The 22,945-nt window shown below is 41.3% G+C and overlaps 1 protein-coding gene across 1 annotated transcript; it reads right to left on the reverse strand.

Annotated features, from left to right (window-relative positions):
* Nucleotides 1–699: 699 nt before the first annotated feature.
* LOC126968659 (terpene synthase-like) lies at nt 700–22,686 on the reverse strand. The gene is made up of 9 exons (XM_050813690.1): nt 22,606–22,686; nt 8,090–8,244; nt 7,523–7,664; nt 5,643–5,762; nt 2,894–3,033; nt 2,418–2,450; nt 1,914–2,007; nt 1,681–1,808; nt 700–849 (listed from the first exon to the last, which is right to left on the reverse strand). The coding sequence occupies exons 4-9, from the start codon at nt 5,659–5,661 to the stop codon at nt 778–780; spliced, it is 486 nt and encodes a 161-aa protein (XP_050669647.1). The 5' UTR covers nt 5,662–5,762; nt 7,523–7,664; nt 8,090–8,244; nt 22,606–22,686; the 3' UTR covers nt 700–777.
* Nucleotides 22,687–22,945: the final 259 nt, after the last annotated feature.

Raw genomic sequence — 22,945 nt, forward strand, 5'->3', positions numbered from 1 at the left:
AAGACAGATTCTACGATTGCTTTGTCATGGTTACGTAAACTACCAAGTACATGGAAAACTTTTGTGGCTAACCGCACTACAGAACACTGTCCTTCCACAACCCTATCTAATGAATTTGTCGTCAAAACAATGCCCTAGTCAAAAATAGTAAATAAAACCACCAGTGGGAGCATCCTTTGCAGAAGATGCCGGCTAGATTATGGGTACCACAACGACGCCTATTTCTGCCGTGAAGCAGTAATGTGTAGGCATTACTGTGTTTCGGTCTGAAGAGCGCCGTAGCTAGTGAAATTACTGGGCAAATGAGACTTAACATCTTATGTCTCAAGGTGACGAGCGCAGCTGTAGTGCCGCTCAGAATTTTTGGGGATTTTCAAGGATCCTGAGCGGCACTGCATTGTAATGGGCAGCGCGTATCATTTACCATCAGCTGGACGTCCTGCTCGTCCCTTATTTTCATAAAAAAACAAAAATTGTGAGTTTATCTAAACTGGAGCCTAACCGCCTCTTAGTACAATGTTATTTTATTTGAAACTGTTCAAACTGAACTTTTATTTTCGGAGTAAAATATTTATTAATGGGTAGAAAAGTAAATAGCGTTTACTTTTGATATTTTATTAAACCGATATAATTAACAAATCTTGAAACAATTTCATAAAATAATTTAAATAATTTCTACAGGTTTTCTTGCCCGCTGCCCCTTTAAATATGGTAAATAATATTAATGTTAACATTATCACACATATTTATATGTAGCTATTTAGATTATAATATAAATTATGTGTCTCGCCAGGTAAGAAGGTCGTCCAAAACAGCTTCCAGAGGAGGATTACCTCCAAACTTCTTAATCTGGAAAGATAATTAATATATTCATTAATTCAGACAATACATATATTTGTAAATTTCTTTCTTCTAAACAAAGACTACAGTGAGTAACACTAAAGTGCCTGTTCGCTGTGCGACCCAGTATATTCACAAGATATAGCGTCCTTCAAATTGAAACGTAATATTGCTCGCACATTACTGCTTAAGGGCAGCAAAACCAGGTTGATGTGGCAGCGTGTAAAGACCACAAAAGCAAGTTCACTACTTACATAATATTATGTCTACTGTGACATAGTCACAGACAGAACATAGGTTCTGTCTCACATAATTAAAGGAATTTTGCTATACATATATCAATAACTTATAGGTGTTAAGGCACACAGGCAGTGAAGTGTATCGACGTATCGACGACCATGACTTTCATAATATGTACCGGCGTAACCGGCCAACTGAGAGCTGTAACCAAATACCCGACCACCGACGAAAAAGGCGTCCTTCAAAACAATAAGTATTTTATTTATTGCCATCTATCATCTAATCTATTCCAAGCAATTCCACAAAAGCAAGTTCACTACACTATGTTCTGTCCCACATAATAAAAGGAATTTTGCTATATATCAATGACTTATAGGTGTGTGAAGAAACACAGGCAGCGGAGTGTATCGAGGTATCGACGACCATGACTTTTATATGTACCGGCCAATTGAGAGCTGAAACCAAATACCCGACCACCGACGAAAAAGGCATCCTTCAAAACAATATGTATTTTATGAGTTGCCATCTATCATCTAATGTATTCCTTTGCATGGACTTAAAACGTTCTGGAAAACTGTGTTCTTTTTAAATAATCCATACCTCATCTCGCAATTCGGAATCGAGCTTAGTCAAGAGATCCCGAGTGTACTGCAGACTGCCGGCTTGTTCCAACAGAGACACGCAGTACTGCTTCAGCGTAAGGTCGTTGGTCTTTTGCTTTAATATATCTGAGAGGGTTAAGGATATTAGTCACAATTAAAGTGGTACGTGCTTTAGACAACAAGGTGACACTGACAAAACTTCATCACGGTAAATATTAACAAAAAGAATACTCAATACAGCGTCACGTTTCAACGTCTTGGTAGCATGAATAATCGGTAGTGTGAACTTGGACTCTGTTAGATCATCATAGAAATCTCCAGAATTCTGTAAGCCATAAGATTATTGTTTCATATTCATTACATAATTATAATAACTTCAATAACTTATAAATATAATGCAGCAGGTTCTATATCATTTTGCTCGTTATTGTTCTGTTCAATCGTGAAAATTTCTTCATCAGTGAATAGCATCGTGGAAATCTTCAATTAATGTGATTTTGATGAATAATTGTGGCTTTAAAAATATTAACAGCCTTACGAATTCTAACAGTAAGGGACCGCCCCGATCTTATATGGACTTAAACAGAGAAGTTATGTAATATTCTAGTGACGAATTATTAATAATAGACACTGCACCTAGAATTCATCATTATTCTGTTTTTATCACTTATAATAGTCAATATAGTGTGCATAATCACTTTGTACCTAGTTAGCCTTACAGTGAATTACACTTACCTCATTGGTATCTGGTGAACATTCTTGTAAAGCCTGAAATGTAATAATAATTGTATTTGATACATAATAACATTAAGACTATATCGTCATCATTATTATTAACACATTGGAAATATTCTTAATATGATAAGATTTTATATTAAATATAATTAAATTTAAATTTGTTACTACTGTTCACGTGCCACTTAAATGAATGTTAAGTTGCCCGGTTCTCGACACAACCTTATGTGAAACTGTGCGCATGTGGTAATTAACCCGGACGAGTCTGGCCCCTCGATGCTGACGTCTTAAGACGGCAGCGTGACTCTCTCACTCCTAAAAACCCTTAGTCGCCTCTTACGACACCCTTAGGCTTGGGACTCCCTTATTTATTTACACCCCGGGGAAGCACAGGCCAAAGACAAACAGTTATAACCAAAACCAAACAAATATAACAAATAACAAACAGAAACACTATGAATTATCCTAAATTTTACCTTTGGCTTACATATATTGCAGTAATCATCTCTCACTTGAAAATACATGCCTAACTTTATTACTAAGTTAGAGTAATCTGTCTTCTGGTCACTGAACAGTTGCATCAAACGCAAACAGAAATTAAATATGCCACGCCATTCTGAAACATTAAGCAGAATTCAATCAACAACCAATATTACATTAATCATTAAATCTGGTAATTTATACGTCCTGCCCACAATGCAGTACCGCTCAGGATTCTTAAAAAACTTAAAAATTCTGAGCGGCACTACAATTGCGCTTATCACCTTGAAACATAAGATGTTAAGTCTCATTTTCCCAGTAATTTCACTAGCTACGGCGCCCTTCGGACCAAAACAAAATAGTGATTACACATTACTGCTTCACGGCAAAAAAAGGTACCCCTGTGGTACCCATAATCAAGCCGGCATCCTGTGCAAAGGAGTCTCCCACTCGTAAAAAAAGTCAATAGCATTTCTTTCACTGTTCTAAGAACGTGAACTCCAGTGCTTGCGCATTTATATCGGCACTAAAATCAGTTTAAAGGCATAGTTCCGGACGTAAAAATCATCCAATCGGATCTCTAAAAACGTACCAGGTTAGATCTGGATAACTAAACACCTATTATTATAACTTTTTAATAATAAATAATAACTTTTTAATAATAATAATTTAATATAAGCCTTTTTTATGGAAAAGGAGGACAAGCAAGCTCATGGGTCACCTGGTATTAAGTAATCACTACCGCCCACATTCTTGCAACACCAGAAGAATCACAAGAGCGTTTTGGGCCTTTAAGGAAGGTGTAGGTGAAAGTTCCTTGAAAACCGCAATGTGGAAGACCGTCACACATCCAGATGGTATGGATGATATTATAATTTGTGGCGTGTCGTTTGAAGGTGAAATTCAGCGGCAGAAATCAGGTAAAACAACAGCTCTTCGGAACACCGTGATAATTGCGGTAGAAGACACACAATAAAGTCTCTACGCAACGCCATCCATCTGTTCACAGATCACTGGGTCTCGGACAATTCAAGCAGCTATTCGTCGCAGGCGGCCAAATGGATCGAGCTGATTTTGGGGTACACCAGACCAGAGATAACAACAATACCCTATATGTGGCCGGACCTGCGCTTTGTAGAGCGGTAGAATGTGGGCCGGCTTGGAGTATTGCCATGCCCTATTTATGATGTCCAGTTTCTTCGAAGCCAATTTGGCCTTGCCCTTCAGATGATCGCGGAATTGGCAATCGTTCGAGATTTCAAGACCCAGTATTCTGAGACTAGGCGAGGCTGTAAGGGAAATGTTGTCGAAGAGCGATGATACGACATAAAGTTTCTTTTGTGGTAAACGCGCAAACTTGTTCTGTGGGTTTAATTGGACAAGGTTCATTTTATCCCATTTTGCGACCTTCTGAAGAGAGACCTCCATTGAAGACACAAGTTTCTCCCGGCACTGGTTTATGAATTCCCGAGAGAGACCTACATGGCTCGTGTATACGGCATCACCAGTGCTGTCGTCTGCATAGCAATGTATGTTGGAAGTGTCCAACGTATCATTGATATGCAAAAGAAACTATGTAGAAGATAGCACACAGCCTTGGGGCTCCAGTGTTCACAGACTTCAGGTTCGAGCTATCGCTCGTTACCTGAAGTCGTATCGCAGTTATCACTGTTGACAAAGACCTGTATGTTGCGCCTAGTGAGGAAGCTGGAGGTCCACTTGCATTGATCATGGGAATTCCAAACGATGGAAGTTTTGAGAGAAGTGCCTGGTGCCATACACGACCAAAGGCCTTCGCTATATCCACGCTTTCCCCCTTGCTTTCCATATCCGCCAATCATCTATTTCTTAGGTATACCAGAAAATTGCCTGCCGAGCGTTCATGACGAAAGCCATACTGTCGGTCGTTGATCTACTGGTGACCTTCTAGGTAAACCAAGCGCTTGCGGTTAATAATGCTCTCCATGATTTTGGAGAGCAGGGAGGTAATAGCTATAGGCATGTAGTTTGCCGGATCCGAACTGTCTCCTTGACAAGAGCTGACATCCACGGGACTACGCTTCTTGAATCTGAGAATGCCGGAATAAACGTGTTAGCACCGGCGTCAACTCAGGGGCACGCGTTATAATCACGATTGGAGAAATGCCACCCGGCAGGCTCGACTTCCTGACCTTCAACGAACACAGAGCTCGCCGATCTGTCTGAACTGTATTTCAGGCATAGAGCTCTGGCACCGCAGGATGGTCTGCGGTATTTTCTGTTACCGTCAAGAGTCAAATTGTAGGCAAAAGAGCGCACAGAAGATGGGCTTTCTCTTTTGGCATATAGGGCAAAATGACATTCATTTTGAGCGACGGCGGCGGGGACGGCTAGTTAAAGTTACCAAGAGCAGCTTTCAACAGCGACTAGGACTTGCGTGTTCGAATCGGCTAACTGGAAAGCTGCTCGGCGATTTTGACATAACCATCATTTTAATATATTTGTATATATTTAATATATTTGACTTATCATATACAGAAGACTGCTAGTTTATCAATGACCGCCAATATTTCTGTCGGGCTGATAGCCAAAACACATATGGGCGGTGCTTATCAAAAGTAATGAGGCTTGACAGTTGGTCTGGATTGGTCTGGATGCTAATGTTGGCAGGTTATGTACAATATTAAATAGCCTTTGGAGATCACCAGCATGGATATCTATCTATCTAGTTATCTTATTACACATCTTACTTAATTGGTTTCATACTTTTTGCCTGTGCCACCATGTGCTCCTCTTCGGTGGGACAGATAAAATTATCCCGCGTATATACCTCCGCTCCTTGCCCCTGAACAACTCTACACACTCCTCGGAAACGATCGAGGCAGCCTGAAAGTAAGAAAACAACATTGTTTTAAATATGTGTCAGGATTAAGGATTAAGAGTTGGAGACTGGCCCTCATCTAGCCTAGACCTCAATCCTTTAGACTTCAAATTATGGTCAGTTTTAGAGGACATGGCCTGCACTAAACGACACGGCGATATTGAGTCTCTTAAAAAATCTTTGGAGCAAGCAGCGGTGAAATTTCCCAGTGCATAAATCGATAGATTCGTGGCCATACAGAATAAAGGTCAGTATAAAAGCTAAAGGTGGCCATTTCGAATAGAATATTGTTAAATATTTTGCTGAAACGTTAATAAATATGAAGGTATAAATTTTAATGATATTACATTACTTCATTTAAAAAAAATGCATTTTTATTTTTAACAGAACTTATGGCTGGACTAGGCATATATCAAAATCTAATGATCCGGATCATCTAACTGGAATATGTTTAGTTAAATGTTTTGATTCCATATGTGTAGGAACCCATTACAATTTTATTCAACAAATCTCTCTATGCGGGTGTAATGAAAAATTAATTTATGGAAAATTGCCCTGTCGGTGCGTAAAAAGAATAGGGGAGTCCCAGGCGACTAAGGGCTTTTTAGAAGTGAGAGAGTCACGCTGCCGTCTTATGACGTCAGCACAATCCCAGACTCGTCCGGGTTAATTACCACACTCGCACAGAATACCGGCGTGAAGTAACGGCCTAGTGCCGCTACTTTTCGCCTAGGTTAGTGTCGAGGACCGGAGGCCATATCCACCCCCCCTCCTCCTTAATATGACAGCGGTGCTCAAAGAGATTTTACCCCAGGAGGGTACCGGCTCTACCAGAGTCGGAGGATCCCTCCCCGAGCATTCTCGCTCGGGCTACCCGTCGTATTCTGGGGAGGGCACAGAACCGCGCATGACCGAGGACAAACGAGGCAATAACACCACGGCACCCCGCTCCACGCTCAACGTGGACTTTTGCAATATCAGGGGAATTCACTCCAATTTAAACGTAAAAAATTATTATATCTCAGGGTGGGTACCCATTTTTTTTTATTTATTTAATCATAATCAAGATCTTGGTGTTGTACTTGATTCGAAGCTATTATTTAACTAACATATAAATTTAACCATATCAAAAGCTATGGAAGCCTTTGGATTTATTATAAGAAGCTCGCGTGATTTCCATCAAGTCAAGACACTGAAGATAATGCACCTTCGTTCGTGATCACTTAGAATATGCCTCTCAAATCTGGAATCCCTTGTATTCTACATATTATATTCTCGAATAGAAAATATTCGAAACAAGTTCTTACGCTTTCTATGCTACCGAATTAACGACAGATACAATGGCCTCCGGTCCTTGACACTAACCTATGCGAAACATAGCGGCACTAGGCCGCTACTTCACGCCGGTATTCTGTGCGAGTGTGGTAAGTAACCCGGACGAGTCTGGCCCGATTGTGCTGACGTCATAAGACAGCAGCGTGACTCTCCCACTTTCAAAATGCCCGTAGTCGCCTCTTACGACACCCTTGGACCTGGGACTACCCTATTCTTTTTACGCCCCGAGGCAGCACAGGGCAAAGTATTCAGTATTTATTGTTATACCATATAATATGACGGTGGTGGGAAACCTCTGCCTCTTGTGCCTTCTTTAATAGCCAAAGCGTGTGTCGTGTTTCTATAGTCTTAACAACGTCGAATTGCGTGACTGTTGCTTTATTTGAATGAAATGTCTTAAATGATGCCAGAAGGGTATCGAGGCGATTACTTTTGGATGCAGCTACACGCAACGTTGCAGAACCAGCAATATCACGTGAGGGATGGCGTTGATTGCATGCGGTAGCCCGAATACGCAATGAGCTGTCGGAACACCGCGGCGTAACTTTGTGCCGTCGAGCAGGTCATCCTCACTGAAATTAAACACAAAACTGTTCAATGTTCAATTCAAACATCAAAATTAGATTTTATTCCATCATATTAGTCTATCTCTAGAATAATTCATTGGATCTAGTATATTTAATCGACTTGAAAACAAACATCGAGCACTTTCGTTAAGTAATATTAAAATAAATGGTACTTATTACAATAAAAGTCGTACAGTTATTATCAGAGAAAGTTAGGTAGATATTTAAATATTGAGAAAGATTAATTGAGCTATCTGAGATTTAGATTGGGTCTCGATGAGACGACTGAGAAAACGGTATATTATGAGTACCATAATAGGTCCTCGATCACAGAGAGAAGGGCCGCTATACCCTGAGTCTAAATCACAGTTGGATTATCTCATTTGTTAAACCTTCAAGCCACTCTCAAAATATAAAAGTTTCTTACTCACATTATGGTAGAGACGTAAAACATCTCAGCAATGTTGACAACTTCTTCGAACTTATCCTGGGGCACGCGCAGCCAATGGTTAAATGAGTTTTCGATGCGCCTGCGAAACTCTTTGGTTGGTAATTTTTTGATATGAGTGTATGGAAGAAGTAATTTCTGAAAGAAAAATTTATTACGCATAATCATTACAACGATCCTTGGTAATAATTATATAAAGTTTTATATTACATAATCTGCAGTTTGCAGATTGTGTAATTATTTAAGAGTCAAGATAATTCTTTTTATTAATTCGGCCTTTCTCTTGGTCAAAATTTAACGATTAATACATGCATAATCAACAGCGTTGGTTATTGTAATGTTAACTAGCAGAGCGATGACAGATCTTGTTCTGGTCATATTGTTATAATATCTAGCAGACCGATGACAGATGTTGTTCTGGTCATATTGTTATGGGGAAATACAGTCGATTTCAAGGCCAGCCGTTCAAAAAAAAAAAGCGGAAAAATCTCAGACTTTACCCTCAACTTGATGGATATAAGACGCCAAATGACCCTTCAGTCACCGGACGATGCTTCCCAGTATAGGCAGCTAAATAGACATATCTCCAAGTTATTGACTCGCGATATCCGCCGGCAAAATGTAGATTGTGTGAAGGCGGCCATAGAGCGTTACAAAGGCCCAAAAGTATTCGCACGAGATTTGTCTATTGGGCAAAGCCAGCTGACAAATCTTAAGACAGTTGACGGCCGGGTCGTTTCGTCTAAGCCCGAACTTTTGAGGAAAGTCGAGAAGTTCTACAGACAGTTATTCACGACCACACGGGCACCTGTTACTCGTACCAAAAAGGCTGAAGACCCAAATGCATAATTAACCCGACACAGTACCGAAGATATCCCAAACGTCAGCCCGTACGAGATTAGTATGGCCCTAAAACAGCTTAAAATCAACAAGGCGCCGGGTGATGATGGAATTACAGCTGAGCTTCTGAGAGCTGGTGATACCTCTGTACTTAAGACCCTCCAGAAACTATTCAATTCCGTCATCCTCGAGGGCAAAACGCGGCAAGCATGGTACAGAAGTATAGTGGTGCTATTCTTCAAAAAAGGCGATAAATGCTTTTGAAGAACTATAGGCCCGTATCACTTCTGAGCCATGTATATAAGCTCATCGCCATCTCATCAAGTCATATCGCCCAAGCTGTTTATCGCTGCGTTGGAAGTTGGAAGAACTGGGCATCATCATCAACGGCGAGTACATCACCTCACCTTCGATTCGCAGACGATATCGTAATCATGGTAGAGACCATTGAAGACTTAAGCCATATGCTCGATGGCCTCAATACATCTTCCCAAGGAGTAGGTCTCAAAATGAACATGGACAAGATGAAGATCCTGTCGAGTTCGATTCAGGCAGGCAACGCGAGCACACGTACCGCGTTATCTGTCCTCCTTCGAATATTTTTATTACCTGCGTTATCGCACTATCTGCTCAGGCCAGCTGGGCTAGCTATTGTTATCGCGCGCTATTGTTCGGGACTCTTTGAGTCTCGCACCTGTTACGTTCCTTCGCGGAACGTAGCTTAGTTATTATCTGTGCTAATTACCCGGTTTTACGATCGTGTTACTTAGCACCTGTGCTGTGTTCCGCGATTCTGCACGCTAATCGTGTGTGTTTGTGAGTTGCAGTTCGTGCCGTGTGTGTCTTCTCCGCGGGGGCCTACACAGCGTGCATCGGGGTTCCGGCCCAGCCAGTCTACATCCAGCAAAGCTAAGTCTTATTTATAATTATTAATTTCTTTTAATTTTGCATACTTTATTATTATTAATATTATTTATTAATGTGCAAGTGTACAACTTAACTATAGTTGTCCACTTTATTATTATATTCCCCCTCTGCCTGACTCGGGCAGCGGGGGTTGTTGCCCGCTCAACCTAGTTACTAAATATGACAACGATGGCTTCACCAATGGTTGCCGACGAGGGCCTTCTAAGCGCCCTACTAGATAGGTTATTCACGGAGAAGATCGCTCCGCTAATGAAAGAATCAATCAACGAGACAGTGGATGCCGCTATTAAAGTGAAATCCAACAAATATAACTCGTCATCCGACGTTTCGGGTTCCGACGGGGAATCCGAAATGGAATTAGGAAATGACTCCGACGCAAGCTCCGTGGCCTCGGTCAAACCGAGAAAGGTGATCACCCGATCAGCCCGCCCGCCTGTCCTTCAGGCGTACTTTGACGCGCAGGCGACCCCTAAGGTCCCCGCGGTCAGTCCTGACCGCACGGAAGCCCCTCAGGCTTCCAGTGCTTCACCGGCCCAGCCCGAAACCGCTCTACCGTCGAGAACGGAGAGTGTCGCGTCGGATGCTGACGGCTTCATCACCGTCAGTCGCAAGAAGAAGCGCGGTCGCGAATCGCCTTCTCTTGATGGCACACCCGCCAAGAAAGCCGCGGCCACGACTGGCTCCACTCCCGCGTCCGCGCCCGCGCCCTTTAAAGCCCGCGTACCGCCTCCGACCAAACGCCCGCCTCCTATTTTTATAGGAGACCGAGGCCGCTGGTTAGTTATCAAAAATAGGATCCCGAAGACGCTCTCCTTCCAGGCGAGGGCGTACCAATCTCTCATCAAATTAGAGATCAGTGAGGTAGCGGACCACCGCGCCCTGACATCTCTTCTTAGAGAGCTGAGTGTGGGTTTCCACACGTACGCCCTGCCTGAGGAGAAGCGTCTGAGGGTCGTTATTAGGAACGTCCCCAGAGAGTTAGACGAGGCCAACATTCTGTCGGACCTCAAAGAGCAGGGTTACCCTGCACACGAGGTGCACCGTATGCGCGGAACCACCAACAAACAACCATTTAACATGGTTCTCGTCGTCCTCGACCTCACGCAAGAGGGAAAGGAAATTTTTAATATTAAATCGGTTTGCTCCCTTCAGGGCATCCGGGCCGAAGCTCCTCGCAACCGCGGCGGGCCTGGTCAGTGTCACAGATGCCAGTTATATAGGCACTCGGCACGCAACTGCGAACACACCCCGAGGTGTGTGAAGTGCCTCGGAAAACACGGCACGCCGGAGTGCCCTCGACCAGCGCAATGCGCGGAGCCCCCGGCCTGCGTCTTGTGCGGGGAAAAGGGGCACCCCGCGAGCTATCGCGGGTGTCCCAAGGCACCCAAACACAAGCGTCACCCAGGGCGCCGCCAGCCGCAAGGCAGAGCAGAGAAGGTGGAGTTCACTCCGACCTTCAAACCTGCCCGCCGAAGGTAAACGCCTGGGCGAGGTCTCCTCTGGCTGCCAACGCTGCCACAGAGGCCACTCTCGCGGCCCCCGCGCCCCTCCGGCCACCGCTAGCGTCCCGCCCGGCGGCGTCGGTCCCGCGACCGAGGCCACCGGCGCCCGCGTCCGCGGCAACAGGTAACAAAGGCGGCAGCACCTTTGCCTTCATGTTCGAACTGTCAGAGCTGTTCGACATTGATAAAATCACATCCCTGGCCAGCAGGCTCGATGCTGTCCGGGACGACACGCCGTCGCTCCTGCAAGTTATGGCAGACAACGGCAAAATATTCCGTGCCCTCACCGATATAGGGCGAAAGTATAAAAACATTCGCGATGCCTAATTACGTAAGCGGACGGGTTAAACCACATACGCTCCGTATAGCGTATTTTAACGCCCAAGGCCTTAAGCCTCAACTAGACTTGGTGAAGGAGTTCGCTCACGAACATCAATTAGACCTATTCTTAGTGCAAGAGACATTTCTAAAACCACGTATACGCGATCCGCGTATCGCTAATTATAACTTAGTCAGGAATGATCGCACCACCCGTATGGGCGGCACCCTCATTTATTTTAACAGGTCTCTACACTGTATACCTATAGATCCTCTGGTCCTCACTAACATCGAGGCCTCTGCCATCCGGGTCAGTATGGCGAATCACCAGCCGATCACTGTTATTTCAGCTTATCTTCCGCCCAACAAAAAAGTATTATACACAGATATATACTCGGCCACGGGGCTGCAGTCATAGTGGGTGGCGATCTTAACGCCAAACACTCCAGCTGGAACAGTAGAGCCACAAATAGAAACGGAATCTTATTAGATTCGCTGACAGACACGCTGAACTTTTCAGTAATAGCACCCGACGAACCAACACATTATCCGGATAACGTCGCACACCGACCCTACATTCTAGACGTTGCGTTACTTAAGAACGTAACGCTCAATGTAAATTCAATCGAGGTTTTTCACGAATTAGAGTCAGACCACCGGCCCGTCGTCCTAAATCTAGGCCCACCGGTTAACTTTCAACCACCGACGAAAACATTGACCGACTGGCAACGGCTGGAAAAGGATCTCGAGTCTATCAAGTCCGACGACCTTGACCTTATACCGAACGTCATCGACTCGGTCGACACGGCTCACAGTGCTATCTCTCATGTGACGTCACATATACAGAATAGGATCAAGGCCTGCTCCAGGCAGGTTCCGACGATGCAACCGCATCGCCTAAACCTGCCTCCAGAGGTCAGGAACTTACTCACGCAGAAGCACAGAGCCACTAGACTTTACGACAGGTATCCGTCGGTCGAGAATAGGCGCCACCTCCGCTACCTACAGCGGGTGGTAAGGGAACGTATCGCGGAACTCCGCGGCTAACGTTGGGACCGCTTGCTCGGCAACCTTAAGCCATCACATGTGGCTTTCTGGAAGCTGCCTCGCGCGTTCAAACAGGAGCCGCCCACTGTCATGCCTCCTTTGGACAGACCGGGACTGCAGCCGGCGCTCGATGACGATGAGAAGGCTGAATGCCTCGCCGATAGTCTCGAGAGTCAGTGCTCTCCAAATGCAGCAGCCGACCCGACACACGTTGACGAAGTTGATCGTGAAGTTGAACGTCGCTCCGCTCTGAGCCCTTCAGGCGATGTAATAAAACCCACCTCTTACGAAGAGGTGAAGCTAATCATTAAGGAGCTTCACTCCAAGAAGGCCCCGGGGCCCGACACTATAAACAATAGGGTTCTTAAAATCCTACCCTCGACTCTTATTACTTTATTGGTTACCATTTTTAATATTCTATTGTCTAATAGCGCGTTCCCCGAACAATGGAAAGATTCCATTGTTATCGGTATCCCAAAACCCAATAAACCTAAAGCTAATCCGAGTAGCTATAGGCCTATTAGCTTAATTAACTCGATCGGGAAACTTTATGAAAGATTAATTCTCGCGCGTCTTAATCATTACATCGCGGAGCTCAACCTGATATCCGACATACAGTTCGGATTCAGAACCGCTCACTCGTGTCCCCAGCAGGCTCACCGACTCACCGAGTACATTCTCGTACGGCGTCAACTTCACGCTACCACGGCAGCCGTGTTTTTCGATGTCGCGAAGGCATTCGACAAGGTATGGCACAACGGCTTAGTATTCAAGCTGTATCAACTGGGAGTGCCAGACAGGCTCGTGCGTATCATACGAGCCTACCTTACTGATCGCTCCTTCCGATATCGAGTAGAGGGCACCCTATCCTCACCCAGACCCATCAGGTCTGGCGTGCCACAGGATTCAGTCCTCTCTCCCACTCTTTTCTCGCTCTTCACGAGCGACATTCCCAAGTTTCCGAGTGTCCAGCTCGCTCAGTACGCTGACGATACGGCACTCTACTTTGGCTCCGCTCTATTGAACCGCTCAACCTTGAGCAGGAACATTAAAGTACTTCAGGCCGCCGTCGATGAACTAGGCAACTGGTTCAGAAAATGGCGGATTGAAGTGAACCCCACCAAGAGTGCAGCGGTACTCTTCGGTAACGCGAATAGCATCCGCGCTAAAAAACGACCGACCGACGTCATTAAATTGTATGAAACACCCATACCGTGGGTGAAGGATTACAAATACTTAGGAGTCACGTTCAACAGCAATATGAACTTCAAGAAACATATTGATACGGTATGCAATAGAGCCCGATTTGTCCTCAGTCGCCTTTATCCACTTGTGTGTGGGCGAAGCAAACTTCCGCTCAAACACAAAGTGACGCTGTACAAAACCATCGTACGGCCCATACTGTCATACGCAAGCGTCGTTTTCGCGCACACCCGACCGAGCTACTTACGTCGTTTGCAAGTAGTTCAAAATAAATTCACGCGCATGGCAACTGGAGCCCCGTGGTTCATCCGAAACGTTGACCATCACCGCGACCTAGAGCTTCCGACGATAGCTCAACACTTTAAAGAGATCTCGCGACGCTTCTTTGACAAGGCGCCTAACCATCCCAACATCTTGGTTAGGAAGGCATGTGGGTACACCCCCCTTCACCATAGTCTCAACCCAATAAGACGTCCCAGACACGTAACGGTAGACCCGGATGACGACATCACCATCGCGAACGCGACACCCACACAAGCACCGACACAGACACGCACACACCGCCTTCGCAGGCGTAGGCGCGGTCAACCACCGCAAACCACTGGCACTCGTCACTCTGACGATGGCCAGCGGCCCGCACCTTAGTTACACCACACATTGTTTTGATACCCGACGAGACGTTAGTCCTCGTCCTGTAATCGTTTCACTACACTCACTAACACACGGACTGACTGACGGACTGACATACACCACTTACACAACCACAAACACACTCCACAAACAGACACAAACACAAACATACATGCACACTAACATTTACACTACTTACACACAACAAACATACATACATACAATCATAAACACATACACACACACTTACATACATTACACTAAACATCACCACACTCGCCGGCGAGTGTGTTCTTCTTATCTTTTCATCTTCATTTCATCTTCATTTTCATTTTCATTCTCTCTCCTTCCCACAAGCACACAGCCGGTCTGAGGTTCGAGTCTCCTTAGGAGACGCCCCGTGACTGTTGTTGCGTAGTCTTTGCGGCCTCCACGGCCCACGTCCTACTTCGCTGTGAAAGCCAGGGCTGCTAACAGCACAGAGGAGGTTTTAGTCGGTATGGGGCGTCCGCTTACGCGGACACTCGAGTCCGACATATTACGCCCCGTTTCGGGGAGTAAATACGTAACAGTATTTCCTCCTCTCAAAAAAAAAAAAAAGAAGATCATGTGAAATGTACGTACGTAATGTCATAACAATTGGGAACTGTCAGTACGTCTACCTTGGAGAAATAATCCTGTTAGGCAGGTCCAATTACGCGAAAGAGGTCACTCGTCGAATCCAACTCGGATGGGCAGCTTCGAGAAGCTCCGTAAAATCTTCTCGTCCCAAATACCACAGTGTCTGAAGACGAATGTTTTCAACCAGGGTGTGTTGCCAGTGATGACTTACGGTACGCTAACTATGGGCCTTGTGAGAAAGCTCATGGTTGCTCAGAGGGCAATAGAGAGGGCATTGCTCGGATTTTCCCGATGAGGTCGAATCAGAAATGAGGAGATCCGCAGGAGAACCAAAGTCACCGACGTAGTCCAAATGACTGCGAAATTGAAGTGGCAGCACATATTTCGACGGACAGATGGCTGTTGAGGCAGTAAAGTCCTCGAATGCCGACAACGTACTGTAAGACGCATTGTTGGTAGGCCCCCCATAAGATGGACCGACAATCTGGTCAAGATCGCCGGAATACATTGGATGAGGGCAGCGCAGGACCGATCGTCGTTGAAATCGTTTGGGGAGGCCTTTGTCCAGCAGTGGACGTCTTCCGGCTGATGATGATGATGAACTTCCCCGCCCGCAATTGTCCGACCGCCAGCACGCCCGTTCCATTCGCCCGCCACCGGATCGCAACATAATATCGCGCATTCGGTTTTTTATCGTCATCGTCATAATAATTCAAATATTTGTCTAAAGTCTGTTTGTACGGGCTAATCTCTGGAACTATTGGACCGATTTAATTAAAGTTATGCTTTCCAAGAAAAAAAACTTTTGAGAAATAAGTTTATTAATGATTTTTTTGTTCAACTATGTAAATTATGATGAATGACTATTCTACACAGATAATAAAATTGTAATAATGAAAAAGTATACATTTAAAAAAAAACTCGCTTTCGCAAACAATACGAAAGCCAAAAAGGTATTTAAGGAATGTCTGTCTGTATGCCCGAAAAAACTACTAAATAGATTTCCTATTTTGACATGAATTTATTTATTTATTTATTTATTAAGGCTTACCAACTAGATACATAATTTTACATATACGAAAAGTTAAACATTAATAAGTGTTACTATTTACATATCTAAATTAAAGGTATGCACATCGTTACTAAACTAAAAAACTATTGCTAAAAACAAATTAGAAAAATAACAATAATGAATTTACTACTAATACTACATAGTTACTAATCTATATTTCAGCCTTTTAATGACAAGGACACCTGTTTTTTATAAAAGTTAATATTTGAAAATATATCGATGTTATTATCTAATTTAAATATTTGATTATTGCTTATATATATGAGTTGAATGGGAGAGTTTAATCCGTAGTTATTTCTATAAAATTTAATAAATATTGGGGAATAAGTACCTATTCGACAATTAAATGACGGTACACAAATGCCAATATTTTGAAGAATATCTGGACAGTCTTAATAGACTAAACTAAACTAAACTAAACCTAATGGTTGTTTATGAGTTTGTCAAGAAAAATCAACTGGGCCGCCTTTCTACGCATTTCCAGGGAATCAATTTCAAGATTAATTAGCCTTTTCTGGTAATCATAAATATGATAAGTTTTATCGATATAACTGAGTCTAGACACGAATTTTTTCTGCACTGATTCTATTCGAGCTATGTATTTTTTGTAGTATGGACACCAAATTACTGCGTTATATTCAAGGATAGGTCTTACTAAAGAATTAAACAGTATTTTTAGCGACTCAGTGGATTTGAAGTCTCGAGTATTTCGAAAAATAAAACCAAGCATTTTATGACTTTTTTGTGCAATTTTATCAATGTGGCTGCTAAAACTAAGTTCATTGTCTATAATTACGCCTAGATCTTTAATTTCATCAGTATTTTTAATCAAAACGCCATCTATATTATACGTGGTTTTAAACTTTATATGCTTCCTTGATATTTTTAAATGATTGCATTTATTTTTATTAAACTGCATAAGGTTTGTAGCGCACCAAAGTGACACACGATCGATATATTTTTAGATCATCAGCATATAATTGATAACTAGAATCAATAATATTTTTTGAAATATCGTTAATAAAAAGTTTCAAAAGTAACGGGCCCAAATGAGAGCCTTGGGGGACACCAGAAAGTTGCTGAAATTCATTGGAATGATATCCATTGAGTTTGACAACCAGTGGTCGATGTGATAAGTAAGTTAACCACGCTAGAATTTGTTTCGGAATTGTGTATATATTTTTAAGCTTTTTTAGTAATATGAAGTGCTCAACTTTGTCAAATGCCTTACTAAAATCAGTATAAATTACGTTAACCTCATTTCCATCGCTTATTTTATCTATAATTGATCCAGTAAAATTTAACAAATTTGTAAGAGTGGATCGATTTTTTGCGAAACCGTGTTGTTTTTCCGTAATTAGATGTTTAGTTTGCCACGAAATGTGTGGATAAATAAGCGATTCAAATATTTTTGCAGGGGTGGACAAGACAGTGATAGGCCTATAATTTTTAATATCACATTAATTGTTGCCCTGTTTAAAAATTGGTACTACTAGACCTCGCTTCCATTCCGTCGGAAAGAATGAATTGTCTAGAGATGCATTGTAAATGGCTGTTAGCGGCAACGAGAGTTCAGCTGCACAACTTTTATAAAATATAGAGCGTATATCATCAATACCAGCTCCTTTATTTTTATCAAGTAAAATTATTACCTCTTCAGTTCTAATTTGTAATTTGTTATAATAGTTTTTGAAATTAGTTCTTAATAAGCTATTTGACGTAAATGAAGAAGATAGTGGTTTTATATAAACCGAAGAAAAATATTCTGCAAAACATTTTGCAATGTCATTGCCGTCGTTTGCTGATATATCATTATATTTCATAACTGCAGGAAAGTTGGAATTATTGTCTCGCTTGGATTTTATATAAGACGAGAATGCTTTTGGATTTGTCTTAATATCATTTTGAATTTTCATTATGTATTTATCATAGGCCTTATTTAAGATAACTTGAGTTCTGTCTTTTAATAAATTATACTGTATTTTATCCATTTCATTTTTATAATTCTTGTATCGTCTACGAAATTTTTCTTTTTCATTTAGTAACCTAATAAGAGAATTTGTAAACCAAGGAGGGTATTTCGAATTTCGTTTACGCTTTAGGGGAATATGCTTTTTGATAAGTTTGTTTAGCACAGAGTAGAATTTTAAAACCATTTTATCAACGTCCATACCGTCAACAAATATAGATGACCAGTTTGTAGATGATAATTCTTGTTTTATACTTTCATAATTCCCTTTATGAAAACTAAATAATTGCTTATAATCAGATTTATTTACATTTAAATATCTGGTAGGCAGCAGATTTAATGATATGATTAATGGTGGATGGTGACTATCTACTATAGAGATTGGATCTAAAGTTCTATTGACTGCCACAATGATTGATTTGAATAAGAAATCGGGAGTGCCTTATAGCACATACGCGGACGACGTCGCGGGCAGCTGCTACACCCTATAAACTTTGATTCCCTTGAGAATGTTGAAATGTACGGATCTGCGGCCAACGTATATTTGAATATATTTTATCTATTTTTAGCGGTATCTTGTTTACGTTAACGTATATTTTTGTATATTTTACAGCTTTAATTTGAACTCGATACCTCCACGCGTTCCCGAGATAAAGTGTCTTGACAGACAGAACTCGAACGTTTCGAATTAATTGATTAAGTTAAAACGTGGGTAGTTAAATGAGCTAAGTACTTAAACATCAATAAAACCTATTGAGTACAATAGGTCCACCCAACTACTACGCTATAGCAACATTTGAATTTATAAAAAATACTTAACATCACGCTTTTTAATACCAAGAAATGCAAAGTTCGGTATGATAGGATCGACAAGTCATACAAGGCAGTAACCTTTCACGCACATGGACCAGAATGACCCGCCCCACGGCCCAGGCACCAGCCATTCGAAGATTTTTGAATTATCGAATTGAATTGAGATATTAAATGGATGAGAACCATCTTCGCACCTGTTACCACTCTTGTCCACTCAAACAAGAAAAACAACCAAGTAATATAATATCAATATAAATAAAATGATAGAGATTTTCATTTGTGTGCGCATCATGGAAAACCTAGTGGATATTATATTTTAATAATTAAGATTTCTAAGTTTTAGTCCTTAGCCACTTGGCTTTTATCTAGACAAAAAATTGCGATGTCTTCATTTGATATAAAGGTAATAAAGTTTAAAGAAACAAAGATTGTAATGGCAACATCGGAAGTGGCGGAAGTTGTTGTAATTTGTAAGAATCAGTGATACTTCGTTTTAAAAAAGGTATTTAAGCCAGGTGAACTATATTCCTACCTCTAATTTGTAAAATTGTGTCCTTTGTAAGTACTACGTGCTTCGTCATGTGTGTACGTGCACGAAGTCGCGCGTATCAGCTAGTGTATTAATAAACTTATACATTGTTGACGTTATAATAATTTGGGCGCGGTAGGGAAAAATAATAATCACAGTAAATTCTTACGCACTCACAGTGAAACTGAAATTCTACACCCTGACATTAGTTGCTCAACTAGACTATTTGTATCATACTTCAACTATCATAAGCCTCTTGTAACTCAATAACTATACTGAATTACAACCAATAGACAAAAATTAAATAAATTTCAATATGTAATAGTTATGAAGTACGCAAATACATACGCATGAAGTTATAATTCTTTGTCGTAACAAAATAATTATCCTTCAAAAAAATTATGCCTCATAATTTAAGTTTTTAGAAAGAACTGTAACTAAACTAAACTGTAATTAAATAACCATTGAAAATATTATTATACCGCATGATTAGTTTAATAACGATTATTTAAGTAAATATCTTATTGTTGTGCCATTAGAAGGAATGTTAGTTGTATCATCCACAATGTGATCGATAGCAACTCTTCCAGCTCGAACATTAATTGGTCATTTGTATTGAATTATACAATCCAAATTTAGAGCATCAATAGATTCACTATAGTAGAAGCAAGATTCACTCAACATTCAAATCAAGATTTTTGTACAATCGAATCAATGAATTCACCGTAGTAAGCCAGCCAACTTTGACAGTTCCAAGTTCACATTGATAAAACCTTCTCTTCTATCGATAAAAGTAACGTCAATCGTATGTGAATAAAGGGTTTACCAGGTACCTATGGTGGGTGCACTACCTACCTACGTCATGATAACCTACTTAATTATGAAGAAGATGAAGCTGAATTTAACTAGATGACGCTGATTTAGTCAAGCTAATGAAATCTATTGTAATGGCAACGACGGAAGTGGCGGAAGTTGTTATTTTTAATTTGTAAGAATCAGTGATACTTCGTTTTAAAAATGGTATTTAAGCCACTTGGCCTATATTCCTACCTCTAATTTGTAAAATTGTGTTCTTTGTAAGAACGGTATTGGTATCAAAAGATATTTGATTTGTAAATTGGTTTAATTAGTAAAAGAGATTTTGTTAGAAATTATTTTTATGCTTACTAGACGCCATATTGGTTCTTTAATGTACTGTTTACTTTAATAAACCTTTAAATTTTATTATTATTTCGATCTAGCCTAACCCTGTGATTTTCCGAAATGTGTTAGGTTTTGTTTCGTTTCATTGCTTCTAAGTGTCGTTAGATATGGGCACCATAAAGTTATGTAAGAAATGAATAATTATTTCCTTGAAATTATTCAGGGTCACCTTACATAACAGTGTAGCACCAAAACAAGCCGATTAACGTGTAAATACATAGCCCCATGCACACACTTACACTACTACAGGCCAATAGGCGGCCTTTATGAGAATTGTCATTGTCTGTGACAGATCAGTTGGCGTCTCAATAAAATATTTTAAAAATGCCGTCGTGCGTTGTGTAAAAGTGTAAAAACGATACTATATAAGTATTTGTGGCCACAGATGGTTATTTAAGGGAGAAAATATTATGTAACTAGTATCCCCCGTAACCGCACACACACTAGCATAACGGTGCTTCACTTGCTTATATCACGGCGCGGAGTCCTTCTTTTTTTACTCGTCCGTGGGTAGTGGTAGTTATGTATTAATTAAATATCTTTAAATGGTTTTATGTGCTTTTGTGATATTTTGTGATATTTATTAAATAATTATCTAGTATATTGGAATACAATACATACTTAGGTTCAGATTTTTAGGTAGGTACTTAGAAACAAAGTTATGTATAATTTCAGTGAAGTAGGCTTTTAGGTATATTATTAGGTGCATTTATTTTATTGGTTTTAACACGTAGTCAGATATCGATGTGCGCGCGCATCTTAAAAATTCACTATGTTAATTTTTCCCTAACGTGCCGAAAGAAGTAATACTTCAAAAAAAGTCATTTCTCTCTAGTTTTATAGAAATAAATTTATGATATTTAAATAACCTTAACTTTACGTGGCATTCTAATATTTAAATTGGTTGTATTGTGTTTGGGGGGGCTTCTGAGCTTCTGAGAGCTAGTAGTACTCCTGTGCTTAAGATCCTCCTGAAGCTATTCGACTCCATCATCCGCGAGGGCAAAACGCCGCTAGCAGTGTACTTCAAAAAGGGAGATAAAACGCTTTTGAAGAACTTGACACCCATACCACTTCTGAGCCATGTATATTAAAGCTGCTTTCTAGGGCTATCACGAGTCGTCTCGTGCGCTCAAGCCGCATTCCAAAAAGGCACTTAGCACCATGTACCAAATACATACGCTGTAGAAGGTTATACAGAATACGGATGAGTATAACCAGCCACTATGCTTGGCGTTCGTGGACTATGAGACAGCCTTTGATTCGATCGAGACCTGAGCGGTACTTCTGTCTCTCCAGAGGCCCCACATTGATTATCGATATATCGAAGCGTTGCAGTGTTTGTATTGAAATGCCCCCATGTCAGTCCATCTCCAGGATCAGTAGGAGTAGGTCTCAAAATGAACATGGACAAGACGAAGGTCATGTAAATTTTCCATGTCGCACCTACTCCCGTACAACTGGGAACTGTACTCACGAAATGTGCCCTGCACACTCGATGGACAGATGGCCGATGGGGCAGTAAAGTCCTAGATTATTGCTAGAATGCGTTGGATGTGAGCAGCGCAGGACCAATCGTCGTGGAAACCTTTGAGCTTTTGACCAGCATTCCATCTTCCTGCTGATGATGACGATAGTTGGAATTATACCTTCGTTATTACAAAATTAATCTGTCTATATAAACGTAAAATAGCACAAGGCATAAATACTTTTTAGGATTTCTGTTTTATTACGCCCAAGAATGACTGTCTTGCGTGCGTACATAAGCACACACACAATATTTTAAAGTTATCAAAGCTTATAAAAAAAATCATTAAATATATACCTCTTCCATATCAACTCCAGATTTGCTGTTTAATAACGCCATCGGCATGATATAGCTCTGTACAAACACAAACGTATAAACTGACTGTGCATTAGTGGAGAGGAATTGCTATATTTATATATAATTAATTGTAATAAAAAAGTAAAATTTAATTAATTAAAACAATATATTTTGATACGGTATCAACACACAGAGAGAAAAACCACATCAACGTTGGCGTTTTTAATAACGCTTCCACCCAGCATTGTATTGTTGGTAAAAACGAGTTCAAAAAGGACGGTTGTGTGGAGTTTCTTGTGCCGTTACTCTATCGCGGCGCAGTTGGTTCCCAAAGCGAATG

This window comes from Leptidea sinapis, chromosome 16 (assembly GCF_905404315.1).
Source record: "Leptidea sinapis chromosome 16, ilLepSina1.1, whole genome shotgun sequence".
Lineage (NCBI taxonomy): Eukaryota > Metazoa > Arthropoda > Insecta > Lepidoptera > Pieridae > Leptidea > Leptidea sinapis.